Consider the following 15,042-nt stretch of genomic DNA (forward strand, 5'->3'; position numbering starts at 1 on the left):
TTGTGAAATTTGACACCTACCTCAACCTGAGACTCCCAGTCCATATCTCCTTCCCAAAAGGAAACAGTGGAGAGAAGGACTTGTTTGATGGAAGCATCCAAGATACTGTGATCTCCCCTAGAGGGGCTTCTATCAAATTCCTTTCTTAGAGCTCTGTAAACACACTAAAAACAATGTTCAGCCCTATTTCTCCCCCTCCCCATTTAAACCCTCCAGCAAGCTCAACTTCCTGAGTAGTTTGCAACAGTTGCAGAGCAGGGAGTTACCTTCAGTGGTTTAGCTCTCAATCGCTCCACTTACCTTCTCTTAAATACTGAGACCTTAACCCTCACCGTAACTCTCAAAGATTTTGAAATTTTCCCAGCTGTACAATGATTGCTGAAAACCTACATTACAGATTCAGAATGCTCCTAAGGTAATTCATTTAATATTTCTAGATTCAAGTTATTCACTCTACCCAAACATTTCCTGTCAGCAGTTGCTGTTTAATGCACTGCCTTGCTACCAATTAAGTAGAATATATTTTACCACCACAATGGATCACACTATTTCTTCTAGAACAGTTCTGTGCCAGAATAGCTTTATGGAATATTTCTACCTTCCCAACATTATAAACATCTATTTTTAGAGCAAAAAACTGTATGCCCCCTGCCATGGTTAATCTATTCCTTACACATATACTCATAGTATTTTCTTTCCAATTCTCATAAGCCACAGCAGCAACTTCAAGATTCCAGTACAGACTGCCAGCTCTTCTTCAAATCTCAAAATTTTCCACTTAGGAAAACATGTACCAGTCTCACTTTACTTTTCCTTGCCTTTTTGGGGGAAGGATATTTTTAATGAAATAGTCTTCTCTTGTGATTTCTACACTGTATTTTTATCTCTTTACAAACAGCTACTCTTTAAAACTGACGACTCAGCCAGTAATTGCTGGGAAAGGCTCAAACATCAGCTCAGAGAATTGCAAGCATTACCCTGTTTTCATTTTTACAAACTAACACCTTCAGCTGAGACCACATCATAAGTTTATATTCTCACAGAGAAAGATGGCCTAATCCAAGCCATTGGTGAAGTTTACATTCCCTCCTTTCTTCATGTTGGAGCATCTTGCTGTCTCTTCCTGCCACACGATCCATAAAATAAAACTTTCTGCACTGCCAGGTCTCTCTTATGCAATGTTGTTCCTGATAGTGCTCCTTCATCCAGTATCACTCAGACCACTTAGGGGCATGGGGGTGTTTAAATGTTTGAGCTGCTGGCTGGAGAGCAAGAGTATTGTTCTTCATCTCTAGTAGGAACAATTGCTCTGTGAATTTTTAAATTTGTATTTTAAGAGTGCCACTTCACAGACAGAAAAAACCCAAACCTGTATGACTGACTGTACATTTTGAACTGAGTTATGATGTTAAAGGACAGACTGCAATACTGCAATTCAACCACCAGTCCCTGTGCAGTGGGGATTTGCCAGGGATTAAGCAACCATTACTTCTCTGGGCAACCTCAACACCATCACAGGAAAGAATTTCTTCTTATATTGAACATAAACCAACTCCCAGTTTAAAGCCACTCTCCCTTTTTCTACCACTATATATCCTTGTAAAAAATTTGGTTTTGGAGAGCCAAAGATATGCAAATAGAAAAGCAATATACTTGATGTATTATCTAATCAAGAACTTTTTGTTTTGTAGGTATAAATGCATCAGCATCATTCTGTACAACACTGTATTAAAAATATCACTAAGTATTCAAAATAAATAAAACATACACCAAACATGGACAGTGAAATTTTGACATATATAATTTGTGACCTGTAAAGCATAAAGTTTCTAGCCTCTACCTCTTGCCATGAAATGCATTTGCCCTGTGCAGGTAACTGCTTTTTGTGACACAAACCAGCATATTAAAGATTGCTATAAAATAAAGGCCCTGGAAACAAATATGTGTTATTGCAATTAACCAGCCAATTTATTACAAAATTGGCTGGAACACAGAGAAGTAAAAAACAGCCCCTTCAAGACAACTCATTGAAACAAGAAAGTTAATAATTTTGTACAAAACATAGTTTAATGATTCCTTCATCAAGAAGATAAGAACCATGGAACATAAATTACTTGAAACAGCCTGTGAATTTACAAAAAAAAACCCAACAAAAAAAAAAAAAAAAAAAAAACCACAAAAAAAAACAAAAAAAAAACCCAAAAACCAACAAATAGGAAGGTATTAACAAAACTGTCTGCTCTTTTTGTGTCCTTGTAGGGTACCTAAGAAACAGACACATAAAACTTCTGGGTGAACTTCCTTTTGGCCCACTCTACCAAAATAAACTACAGAGAAGTCACGTAAAGACATGACATTAATTTTCAAACCTGAGAAATTTATTAAATAAACCACAATCAGTTAGTCCAGGATAGCTTTGAAATCTTGACAAAGAGATGGTTCTGTCACTGCCTGCAGTAGTGCCACAGTATCCTCTGGGATCCTCCTTATTAGCTTCCTCTTACCTACCAAAATATCAGAAACAATTAAGTACAACTGCAAATAACTATTCATTCTGGTTTAGGGAAAATGCTAATGAAGCAATGAAATCAATACTAGCTAAAACCACCTAAAAAGCTGCAACATCTGAATTATTGGGAGAAAAAAAGCTATAATAAAATATGCTATTGCTCTTTCACACTTAAATCAGGCTAATAAATAAAAAGGTTCAAAACTGTATGTGAAAATATTAACAAAGAAAATCAAGGGGCAAATTCCTCCTACTTTCTGTTTTTGTGACTTTTTTCAGATTTGAAAATTTCATTACATTTTGAAAAGTATAAACCCATTTGTGCAACAACTTTACCCATCAAATAAGGCTTTCTGTTAAACCACAATTGCTTTGAAAGACTGAATGTCCCATCAATAGAAATACAGACAGCAAAAAGGACTTCTTACAGATTAGGAAGAACATGTAAAATCCTAGCAACAGTTTAAGTCTGTCACTAAACAGAGTCAGCAAAATTGTCAATGATGCAGAAAGCCAGAAGTACTCAATAAACATTTGCTCTGTATCTGAAAAGGAGACAGATGATGTATTTATATCTTATCGTGATAAGGAAAGACTCTTGCTCCTTTCCCCAGTGGTAATAACAGGAGGGATGTTAAACAACAACTCTGTTCTAAATACTTAACTCTGAAGAATGATGACAACTCATGACAAGCCCCTGACGTTGACATTTAATAGGTTTAGAAATAGTGGGGAGAACCTCCTCCCCAAAACCTATGAGCTTGATTTAGATTCCCATGGCGAGTAATGGAAAGGCACGTGCAGGGACACAAGAGAAAACCACATTTATATCAAGTCCTGTCAACAACATAATCTTACAGAGGTAATAGGTTTTATACAGCCAATACAAACTCCAAAATGACAACAGGAATTGCAGCCTTGAAGTTGACATAGAGGCTTTTACCAGCCTTGTTTATCTCTATGCTACAGATTACTGCAGCATGTAGAGATACTGAGCAAACTTCCAGGATCCCATCCCTGTCATGGCTACTGACATCCACACACACTACCTGATTTCCAGAAGACAAAACTTAAAATACCATGTATAGAATTAGCTCTGACATCTCTACATAATGCTTAGCTCTCTAGTAATCTTTTCTACAAGATGATGTTCTGATTACAAGAACATTGCCCAGGACTAGGTCTGGTGCAGGGCAAACAAAACTAACTTGCAACTGCATAGAAAACTATCAGTATCTCTGTAAATGGATTTCAGTGCATGCCCAAAGAATCGGGACACTTAGTATAGTACCAAATTCAGAAGAAAACACAAATATAAACACGATGTACAATCAGGGACTGAAAACCAGCCTTCACCTATGACCAGAGACCTTGGGGATACAGAGATAATGATGCCCATTCACACCAAGCGTATGCATGTGACTTGTCACCACAAGATGTCTTTGTACAGCACCACCAATTATTGCATCAACCCTTGCTGCACCAGTGGAACAGGGCTAGTGCAAGTACAGGTAAGATTTTAAGCTGGCTATAAGCCAATGGAGATATAGAATTTGAATTACTTGGACCCCAACAATCTGTCAACCAATCACAGTGAAAGTTTCCATCTTAAAAGTTTCATACTAAAGTCACAAGTCAGAGCCTGCTACTTGTTCAGGCAGCTGCTAAGCAAAGACTTCTGAAGCCTTGATCTCTCAGTAGAGTACTTGGAGTCTCAGATATTTCCAAAAGAAACTGGACTCTGGAGATAAGAGTGAATTGTCTTAACACTATAGATGTGAAGAACAGATTCTGCCTCAGAGAAGGTAAGATTTATGAAAGAATAGCTGAAAATTACTCTTTTCAAGAGACCACTGACTTTCCACAGACCTTTGGACTTTTCCTGCTCCACCTCCACAATACTCAGGAAGTACAACGTTAGTAGGCTTCCCCAGGAATTTAGGAAGAAAGGGAATAACCTTTCTAAAGGGCAATTCTCACTGCCAGAGAAGCCAACTGACAGGTGGTCAGCTTTCTCTTCCTGGGGAAGAAACTGTGCACAGAGCTAGGCCTGGACCACATGCAAGTTTCAGGTCAGTATTGCAGTTAGGCAAGTTAGGCAGTTCTATGGGTACAGCAGAAAGAACCTAGTGACAATTGCTATTCAAACTAGGAAAACTTCACCTCTACTTCCCAGCCCATTTTCCCTGGCATCTGTGGTGGTGTGCCTTTGTGGACAGCAGAGACCGCTCTTACTGATGCACGCAGCCAAGGAAAATGAAATTCTGCTGAGCAGTAAAGCTGCCTGGGGCTGTGCCTCCACCCTGGAAGTACTGTCAGATTAAACAGCAAAGCAACCACAGAGAAGGATGGAGGAGCTTTGGCTTAGATTGTGGTCTGCCAAGTCCAAGATCCCAAAAGCAAAACCTTCAGCATTAGAGATGAAAACTCAAATGTGCCCTACATAGATCTTAGAGAAGCTCCCAGAGAAGCCACTGTCCTACTGGTTGTATCTACTGCATTCTCTGCTTAGTTCTTCAGTCCCTGTCCCCTCCAAGTGAAGCAAGCAGCCCTGCCCTGGCTTCTCAGCAGACTCGGGGCCTCTGATTTTGGTGTCAGCGTGTAACTCAAAGAAGGAGTTCCTCTGGGAAAGGCTGTTGGAATTCTGCTCCATTCAGAAAGTCCATAGCTCTCAAGAATGTGGCTATCAAGATCCCAACCACTGGTTTGTTTCCTGCGAAAGTGTCGTCTTGATACACTCACACTGCACCACCAAAACTCAGACTCTGCACTCAGGTGTTGCTGCAAGCCTTTGATATGGGAAGGAAATGCTTCCTTAAAAAAGAGCTGCTTTCTTTTTGGGGCACTGGACCTCAGTGCAGCTATCAAAGGAAGCTTATGATATCTTTCAAATCAAATAGGTGTTACTCTGGAATGAGACCCAGGAATTTCTTGCTCTTGTATAACAAAACTGCCCAAGCAATGACTCATTCAGAGTGCAAATTACAGAGTCAGCATCGAGAGTCTGGCCATCACCACAGCTAAATTCATCACCAACACGGGCTGCTTCAGGAAAACCTCTTGCTGTCCACTTTTAGTATGTTAAAACTGAAAATTCTATTATTTCTGGAGCTGGCCTACAGGCAGACTGCACAACTGTTAAAGGAAAGAGCTCCTCAGGGGCCAGGGACACAGCAGGACACAGACAGCTTCTTTCACCAAATGGACGTGTCAGAGAAACGCCAACATCACAACTCTGCCAGAATACACATGCAGTGGAGCCAGTGCTTCTGTTTCCAAGTGACTCTGGTGGCACTTTTTTGGGTAAAAGTTTAAATTGTGGGAGGAGCTTTAGTTGCCAGTTAATCTACATTTTTTAAAATAGAAGCTTGAGTGTTTGTATTTCATTTAGTTAAACCTGCTGACAATACATACATGATTAACACAGTCTTATTAAGCCTTCTGAAATGTACAAGCTTACTGAGTGCCAAGCATCAACTGTCCTGTGAGAATAAGGCTCTAGAAAATGCAGTGCTGGAAAACATTTTAAATTTTTGGTAAATTTGAACAAAATCAAGTAGATCGTTAATGTACATCTGAGAACAACATTTTAGGATTAGAAAACTTTAAAAATTCATTAGTTTCTAAGTTTAATTACAATGAACCATAGACAAAACTGTAAAAATAGCTGAATACTTACAGACTTTTAAGGATGTAAGCAGACATTTGTAAACAGCTTTGTGATTTAACAATTTCACAGTGAAGGCATGGTAGCAGAGCCATTCTGCTACCTGAATAGGGAATATGCCAGATACACCTTTGTTATCTTTAGCAATCCCTAGAGATAGAAAAGGAAAATAATGTAACTGAAAATTATGAGCATTAAGAAGTATATCTGGTCTGCTCCTTCTATAAAATCACCCCAGGACATTTTACTAGAAACCTGTGCAATCAGTGAAGTCTTGTGCATCAGCAGAAAACTAAGAAATTAGTGCTTGAAACACAATCTTCAGAAAACTGAGTTTTAGAAGAAAAATGCACTGTGATTCTTATTATGCATTTCTCAGTATTAATTCATGATTTTTATCCCAAAATTACACCACTGGACTGCACATTCAAGATGTTCTATTTGTCTAAAAAAACCCCAAACAAATCCAAACCCACTACTTCATTGCCATTAACATTCTATACCTGCATTTATTGTTTTCAGGATAGCATAGCAGCATGATGCAGTCTGAGAGATAATCCTTAGGAAGAAATCAGGATTTTTTCTAACTTGCTGGCTGAATGGAAACTGGAGAACACAGGCATGGAACCTGTTCACAAAAACAGCCTCTTTAATAAAAGTCATTTGCAATTTCAAGTGAAACTATGACTACATAGCTTAGGCACTATACAAAATGTAAATGCACACAACAGTCTTTAGCTGTATCAACACTGTTACTGCATGACACCTCTCCCATGTACACACATTCCTGGAACGTCAGATGTAAATGATGCTTGTTTCTAAATTTTATGCTGAAAGAAGATCTTGAAGCCATGTGCCTTGGTAACAGACTTCTCCTCTGAGGACAGCATAACTGTGTTATGTGCAGGGAACACTAAACTACCCATCATCACCAATTCCATATCACAGACTATGCCACCAGAGAACACTCACATGAGAGAGAGTGAGAGGAAGAAAAAGCAAAGCAAAACCCCACAATAAATTCTGTTCAGGTATGCAAGAAAATAGACTTCCAAATCATTTCACAGCCCAGGACATTCACTCCTTTGCCTATCTGGAAGCCACCTCTTTAGATATTATTTGTATCGTATGCTTCCATACACCTGTTTGAAAATATTTTGAAACTGCTGACTTTTTTTTACCTTCAGACTCTGGCATTATAATCCTGCTTATGCTGAATATAGCCAATTACAATGCTGATTTTTAATTCATCAAGAATGTATAAACTTGTTCATTAAATTAACCCAACAATCACTTAAAAAACAGTGACATTTTCATATATGTAAAGGATAGACCTAAGTACCATGCTGCATTACAGGTCTTTGGCTGAATTAACCTGACATACAGTTATCATGGTGGACAGTCTTTTTACATAACATATAAAGGCCACTGTTAGTTACTTCTGTTTGATTTTATGGTAACATGCTAAGTGATCCTATCTATCAGAGAAAAATCTTAAATCACACACAAGCCAAAAGTTTAGAGCTGGACACATCAGTGCTGTACTAGACAAACCAAATTACACTTCTTGGACAAGGAATACAGCTTGAATGTAGATGAATTTAAGAACAAAACCAAAATGTCCCTTCATAACAAGCGTGAGCATAGCAAAAGAATAACATCTGATTTCCGTGAACAGTGAAGCATTTCTTGAACATTTTTGTATTAAAAAAATAAAAACCCAATTACTTGCTGCTGCCAATCATTCCAAGTTTTCAATTTACATAATTCAGCATTTTCTTCCAACTTGCTTATCAGTTTTGATTTCTTTCCCTTATCTTTGTTTAAAACATTCACTTCCTCTACTGATCAAGGCAAGGTCACAAATGCCAAGATATTACCAGCTAAGGAGCAACTAAAATGTTATCAGCAATAAGAAACTATAATTAACTTTGTAGAATGAAACCTCTCTTTACCTGGAGTAATACTGGTCAAAGTTCTGTATGACTTTAACAGATATAAAGTTCTAAATATAAACTGCCTAATATTTAAGTAATCTAAATATAAAATGGTTAATAAGGCTTCTTATCATACTCCTGAATCAAAACAGACCAGTTATCTTGAGGTCAGCTGTCAAAACCAAGACACTGAAAATCCATTTGGCGAAGTATCACTTAAACACATAAATCAAATATATTCCTGTATCCTAAATCTAACAGTATTACTTAAGAACAGTGTTGAAACAAGAATAACTTGACCTACTACTGACATTTACTACTGCACACACTATACATATACATACATACATATACATATATATATGTATATATATATTATATATTATATGTATTATATGTATATATATGTATATATATTATATGTATATATATTATATGTATATATATTATATGTATTATATGTATATATGTATATATATTATATGTATATATATTATATGTATATATATTATATGTATTATATGTATATATATTATATGTATATATATTATATGTATTATATGTATATATATATGTATATATATTATATGTATATATATATTATATGTATATATATATATACACACACTGCACACCTACATGGCACACTTGTTTTCTGATTCATAGCTCCTCCATGCGGCAAGAAAGAGTAATGAAATACTGACACTTACTTCAGAAGACAGTCACCCACCTGTAAGCCTGGAGTAAAAATATCTTGTAGATGTTAATGAGAACTGTTCTAAGGCTGTTGATCTAGAACAGAACAGAAACAGAGCTATAAGAATATTTCAGTGGCATAATAGAATTTGTTGAAGATCTAGACAAAAAACATTTTATGTTAAACTTATAGGATTTTTTTTATGCAACTAAGTTAACAATGTTGTGAAGGATTAGTTCTGAAACCCTACACTTTATGTGATGTCAACATTCCCAGATTATGTGGATTTCCTCTCAAAATAAACTTTTATGTTAGAACTCAAAGCAGTTTTAATGCTCTTCATCACTAATCACTATATTGTCAAACATCCATTTTCATATTCCCACCTGTAAATCAAGAAATAAACTATGACATTTCAGTTTGAGGACTGCACTCAATTTGTATTTCATGTTTTTCCCAGCTGTTATACTTGAATTGAAGGAAAGACTTGATCTGATAGAAGTACAGGTGTAACTAGAAAAAAAAGTAAAAAAAGTAGTTAAACTCTTATGGGCTAACAGACTAAATTAAATTCTGTAAAGTAAGCCTCATTTAACTTCCCATGTTACAGAGATTTCCTGCTAATCAATGAACCAGTAGCTAAAAGATGACCACAAGTAAATTAAATGTTGAAAGAGACTAGGCCCTGTGGCATTAAGGGTATTTAGCTAAGGGTTGACTTCAATATCTCAGGGCTGAAAAATTCAGCCTGCTAAAAAAAGCTAAATTGATAACCTTAAAAACAAACTAAATGTATTTCTTAAACACATCGCCTAGCCAGAACATTATTAATTACTCCAGTGACAATCATCTTATCTATATCTATGATCCATGCAATGTAGGAGCTTAGGCTTGAAGCCACCTTAGTTACTGGAAAAACCCTGATGTTCCAGCTACTTAAGTCAAACTTATCAAAAGCAAAGCCTTGAAACAAACACTGTGGGCTTGGCAGTGCTGGATTAATAGTTAGACTCAAACTTAAAGATTTTTTCCAACATAAACAATTCTATGATTTTATGATTCTGATTAGTGCCTCCCAGACCAGTAGAATCAATATCCTTTTCAACATAAACTTTTTCTTTCAAGAACTCAACTAGTGAATAAATCTCTTTGGCTGTTGAGTTTGGTCCTTTGATATGGGAAACCATGTCATGTAAATTCCTTTCCTAAAGTGACCAAGCTTTTCTGTTTAGGAAGACTACTGAGGAACTTTACCAGCCTATTGGTAGAAAATCCCCTAATTTTCCACTTAAATGCTTAAGGGCTGTTTATACTAAAAATGGTCTGTAATAAAGCTAATGAAGAAATATTATCCTTGAGTTTAAACTGTTCTTTCTTTTTGATCTTTAGAAAATATCTCATAGCTCAGGGTCTACAGAACTTTCCAGTAGGATACATTATTATCCTGTCTGGAGTTCTATGCCACTTCAGATTGTTTTGTCTAAACAGTCAAGGTTGCTAGTTTAAAGAGAAGTTCCCCTTCCCACATATTCTTTCTCATCTGAAGTGTACCAGAGGGAACACTTCTGATGTTGAAAGGATTGCCAGTCCCTGTAGTCTATACCAAATTAATCCCAATCTGTTTTGCAATTAATTCAACTACACCATTCCCAACACACCCGTGTGCTTCTCCCCCTATGGATGAGATATTGTAAAGCTGACACTGGAGTGCACAACTCTATTTACCTGGAGTAATCGCAGTAAACCTCAAGTGTTTTTATATCTAATAACAAACCACACCATGGGATCAAACGACAATCTGGCAGCTGTTTAAATTTGGAACATCCTGGGATATCATCAACAGGAAAATTCACCACTGTCTTATTTGGGTTTATTAAAAGGCCGTACTCAGGAATACCTGTTGCTAGAGTCCTAAAACAGATATCAACAGTTAGGCTAAGCCCCCCCAGCAAAGCAGACAAAAATTGGCACCATGCTGCAAGACAGAAAATCTTGAACAAAAGGGCAGAAATCAAAGAAGGAAGGGAACCACAGCCAACTTTTCAGGTTAAGGAACACAGCTAGAAATAAAGAGAAGACATTAGAGGCAAATAAATATATAAAATAAACAAACTTGAGTATAATGGAGAAAATATTTTACAGATTAATGCAAATTAAGCACATCAGCCATGCAATGCTTGAGACAAGCTGTATGAACCACACTCACAGAAACCTCTAAAACAAAAATCACTGGTAAAAGATGACAAGTTCCTGGTTTTGGAAGTTAACAAAACCAAGGAGAATCCATATAACAGGAACCTCAGTTATCTGATGAAAAGTCTTGAAGGGGAACATTTTCCCTAAGAATGTTTTCACTGCCAGAATGCCTGCTGATTACCTGCTACATACTGGATCAGCAGTGTCATGGACAAGAAGCAGTTCATCTTACTTGGCAATGTACTTACGTGCAGGCTTTAAAGAAAGGAAGAGCTAGGCTCTTTTTCTTGGGGAGTCATAGTCTTAATGTTGTCTCCTCAAAACTAATTTACTGAGTCCCCCAGTTCTATTACTACATTAGGAAAACCTGGTTCTACTCCATTTGTGGCAGAGAGCTCATAGGATCTGATCTGTAAACAGTTGTGGAAATCTCTCATAGAAAAGGCTACTTCTCTACAGAAAATCAACACAGCTGGTACAGAAGTTGATCTAGAACAAAGATGCAGACAACTTCAAACAGCAAGAAGGACAGTATCTGCACTGCTACTCAAGTGACATTGTGCTGAAAAGATGTGATAAGAGATTAATAGCTTGAAGCCCTCACTGTTAGTTTGATTTATCTGTAAACCCACAGATCCCTAGAAATTGCTTTCTGTTCTGATAAGGAAATGAGGATAAATGTAGTCTTCAAAACACACTACCACTATTTCATACAATTTATATTTCAAACTGTACTTAACTGATTGCTCCATCACCTTTCAAGCTCACAACAGAGCTGCATCTTTGTGACTACTGAAACGCATGATGCAACTGTCAACACTGCAGATGCTAAGCTTTTCTTCAAGACCTATCCTTTGGATCCTTTATATTGATCAGCAGAACTCCCCCAGGACTGACTGTACACTCCTATCTGCAATAACCAGGAGCTTCTGGGATTCAATTTTTAAAGAAAATGTATTTCTGAAAAGAATTATGAAAAGAATTCTGAAAAGAATTACTGTTTTAAAAGTTCAGTGTGAACTGCATACTACCCTGCTATTGGTGTCTTCAGATACTCATCATGGAATGTTAATGACTAGAAAATTCTTAGCAATATTGGATTGGACCAGAGCTGCATTCTTTCCTGGGAAAGAACAAGCAGCATGAGTTCCCGATAAAAACATTTTGAGAATGTAAATAAGGCATCTTAAAAAACTTGAGGGAAAATGGTTTTCAAAGACAACTGTCAGCTGCTTTGGTTAGGCTGCAATACTAATTTTTCCTTGAAGCTCCACCAAGGTTAGTAGGTAGGTCCTTAATTCAAACTTCAGCAGGAATTGCCCACCATGTAACTGCAACAGATTGTTAACTGCCTATCAAGAATGCAGTTTTAGGATTTTTCCCACGCACAGGCTACTACAAAGGACTCCAAAATAGCCCTTGACTGTTAACTCATAAAACAAATACACCTATGTGCATAAAAATGAAAAATAATTACATAAAAGACAACGCTTACTAATTTGCAGACTATGTCTCTAACTGCATACCTTAGAAAAGTTCTTGCCTTCATTAAATGTGGTGTAAGCAGCAAAAAATCATCAATGAGACGTATTAGGACTCTGTAATCAAGAAGAAACCAATCTTAGATTTTTTAATATGCAATCTTTTCAAAGTTTTTTCATACACTTCAGAGCAACAATGTGCCTGCCTATTTTAATTCACAAGATGGTAGAGGCCAATATGAACTCCAAATTGAGAGTCATCAAGAAATTCTCGGTTTTGCTTCTTTCCTAAACAAAAATGAAAAAAAAACAAAATAAAAAAGCAATGAGACTGGCTAGATGAAACATGAAGGAATTTACAACATAGAAACTATTTCACAATGGCTTCCCTGGATACAGGGCTTTACACTTTTCTAAGGGAGAATTTGCAGTACTTTTCTTGACAAGACAAGGGAAAGAGGTGCCAAACACAAGTAGATTCTTGGCGGGCTCCAACTTTCTTCGTTTACCAGGTAATAACTTGTTTATGAAGCTATAGCTTGAATACCATCTACCACTGCAAAGGCTGAAATTTTCCAACAGAATTCAGACCCCAAGCATGCCCATATTTTTCTGGTAAATCCTGCCTATCAGATCATAGAGAAGTAGATCTGGAGATGATGATGTACAGTCTCATCTTCAAAGCAAGAGTGCTGCCATCACTATGAGCAGATAGATCAGCTGCACCTTGGCCCAGCCAAGTCAATAACCACCTTATTCTTGTGACTTAAAGGACAAATTAAATTATCAAGATCATTCAACAGACACTTAAACAACATTCTAAAATCTGCTCTACATAATGACAGATGCTACATTAAAGAGTGCATTCTTATGAATCAGTTTCATAATTTCTTCTTTCTAAACACCCTTTGAAATCAACAGACAGCTTTTCACACTCACATCAGAGCATCCTCAAGCCTGTAAGAAGTACTACTTTTGTAGGGAAATGTTTAAAATTCTGACACCCAGCAAGCCTCCCAAGAAGAGACACCAGACAGATGTATTTATTTGGGGTTTTCCCACAGTTTGTTTTTTTTTTTTTTGGGGGGGGGGGGGGGGGAAAGAATTCACCGCAATGAAGGGAGATGTCTGAACACAAGTTTCAGGGTCCAGCTTATGACTAAATGCCCTAATCCAGGATTCAGTTTGGGATCTGTTCATACAAAGTAAAAGGAACTTCAAAATTTTTACAGCTAAAAAAGAGGTAAAGTTTTTATCAGGCTAGCTTTCTGTCAAGCTCCTAAGGAGCAAGCACATGGAGGGCACAAAGACTGAGAAGATTTACCAAAAATCACACAGGGCTTCAAACAAGAACCAACACACCCCATAAAAATCTACTATAAAGCTCTGACCTTGATAAAATGTTAAGATTTACCGACAGTGGATTGGAAAGCACTCAGGCAGAAGCCTGGAGTATCAGTATCACAAAGTATGTAACAAACATATCTGAGGTAGAAAGACCACAGATGATGTGGGAAGGAATGAGACATAAACTTCTCAGAAGTATAAGGCAGCTTGTAAGACTCCTTACAGTGCCCTTTCTAAGAATAAATTTCCTACCAAAGACACAAAAAAGCTTCTCTGCATTTTCTTCTCAGTATTGCAATGGGGAAATTCTCCCCAAAAAACAACCACAGTTTCACTGAAACTGTAGAGATATGCAGCATACTCCTAATGAAATTGGAAATCCTTAAAATTCAAAACTAAATGTCAGAGAAAATTTCCAACAATATGTACTACATATTATGAATTACTGTAAGAGAGCACAGAACAAAGCATCCCTACCCATCCTGTTTTATTCCAGAGAGCCATTTGTTTTCCATATCTCCATAGAATAAGCTGCAAAGTAAGGTTGACAAAATGGAGCCCTGTGGAATTCCACAGCACTGTAAGTAGTACCTACCAAAGAATAAAAGAAAACAAAAAAATCAAATCATGTAACAAGATCACAATAGCTGTTAAATATTTTTTCCAAGTATAACATAAGAAATATGCTATGTTTGCCAGTTAGCCTTAATTTTTTTTTGTCCTAAGAATCTACATGGAGATCCAGAAATTTATTTAACAGTGAAAAAATCCCACTAATTCACACATTTCTTTTGTATTAACAAACTCCAGAAGACAACTATCATTAAATAAAGAAATTGTATAACTGATCTCAAACCACAATGCTTCCTTCTGCTGCAGACACATCCTTCATTGAAGTCATTCTTTATGTTACATCTTACTGTGACAATTTCAAGAGAAGTGCTCTTATATCCAAAACAAAGTGCACTGGAAGAATTTTCTATGCTGGCATCAACCAAGTGGGTATGGCTCATGAAACCCAAGGGAATTATTTTCACAACACTTCTTTGAAGCAGTGAGATACTATAATGTCCATTTCCCCACTATTACATGAATGACTTGGTGAAGCTGAAGAGAATAAATTCAGACCACATACTACTTTTGAGCACTTACCCTACCTGTATTTTCAGTCATCTGAAAACACTCCTGGCAGTAATTTTATTTTCTTA

At 36.9% G+C, this 15,042-nt stretch overlaps 1 protein-coding gene across 1 annotated transcript in view; it reads right to left on the reverse strand.

Annotated features, from left to right (window-relative positions):
* Positions 1-2,242: 2,242 nt before the first annotated feature.
* Positions 2,243-15,042, reverse strand: part of TERT (telomerase reverse transcriptase) — a 29,625-nt gene continuing 16,825 nt past the window's right edge. Inside the window, exons 9-16 of the mRNA XM_036406514.1 lie at positions 14,312-14,425; positions 12,533-12,604; positions 10,536-10,721; positions 9,197-9,323; positions 8,844-8,905; positions 6,680-6,804; positions 6,189-6,326; positions 2,243-2,504 (exon numbers count right to left, since the gene is read on the reverse strand). Coding sequence (XP_036262407.1) covers positions 2,401-2,504; positions 6,189-6,326; positions 6,680-6,804; positions 8,844-8,905; positions 9,197-9,323; positions 10,536-10,721; positions 12,533-12,604; positions 14,312-14,425 — 928 coding nt within the window. The 3' untranslated portion in view covers positions 2,243-2,400. The remainder of the gene's footprint in view (positions 2,505-6,188; positions 6,327-6,679; positions 6,805-8,843; positions 8,906-9,196; positions 9,324-10,535; positions 10,722-12,532; positions 12,605-14,311; positions 14,426-15,042) is intronic.

The sequence above is a fragment of the Molothrus ater genome, chromosome 1 (genome assembly GCF_012460135.2).
Source record: "Molothrus ater isolate BHLD 08-10-18 breed brown headed cowbird chromosome 1, BPBGC_Mater_1.1, whole genome shotgun sequence".
NCBI classification, from domain to species: Eukaryota; Metazoa; Chordata; class Aves; order Passeriformes; family Icteridae; genus Molothrus; species Molothrus ater.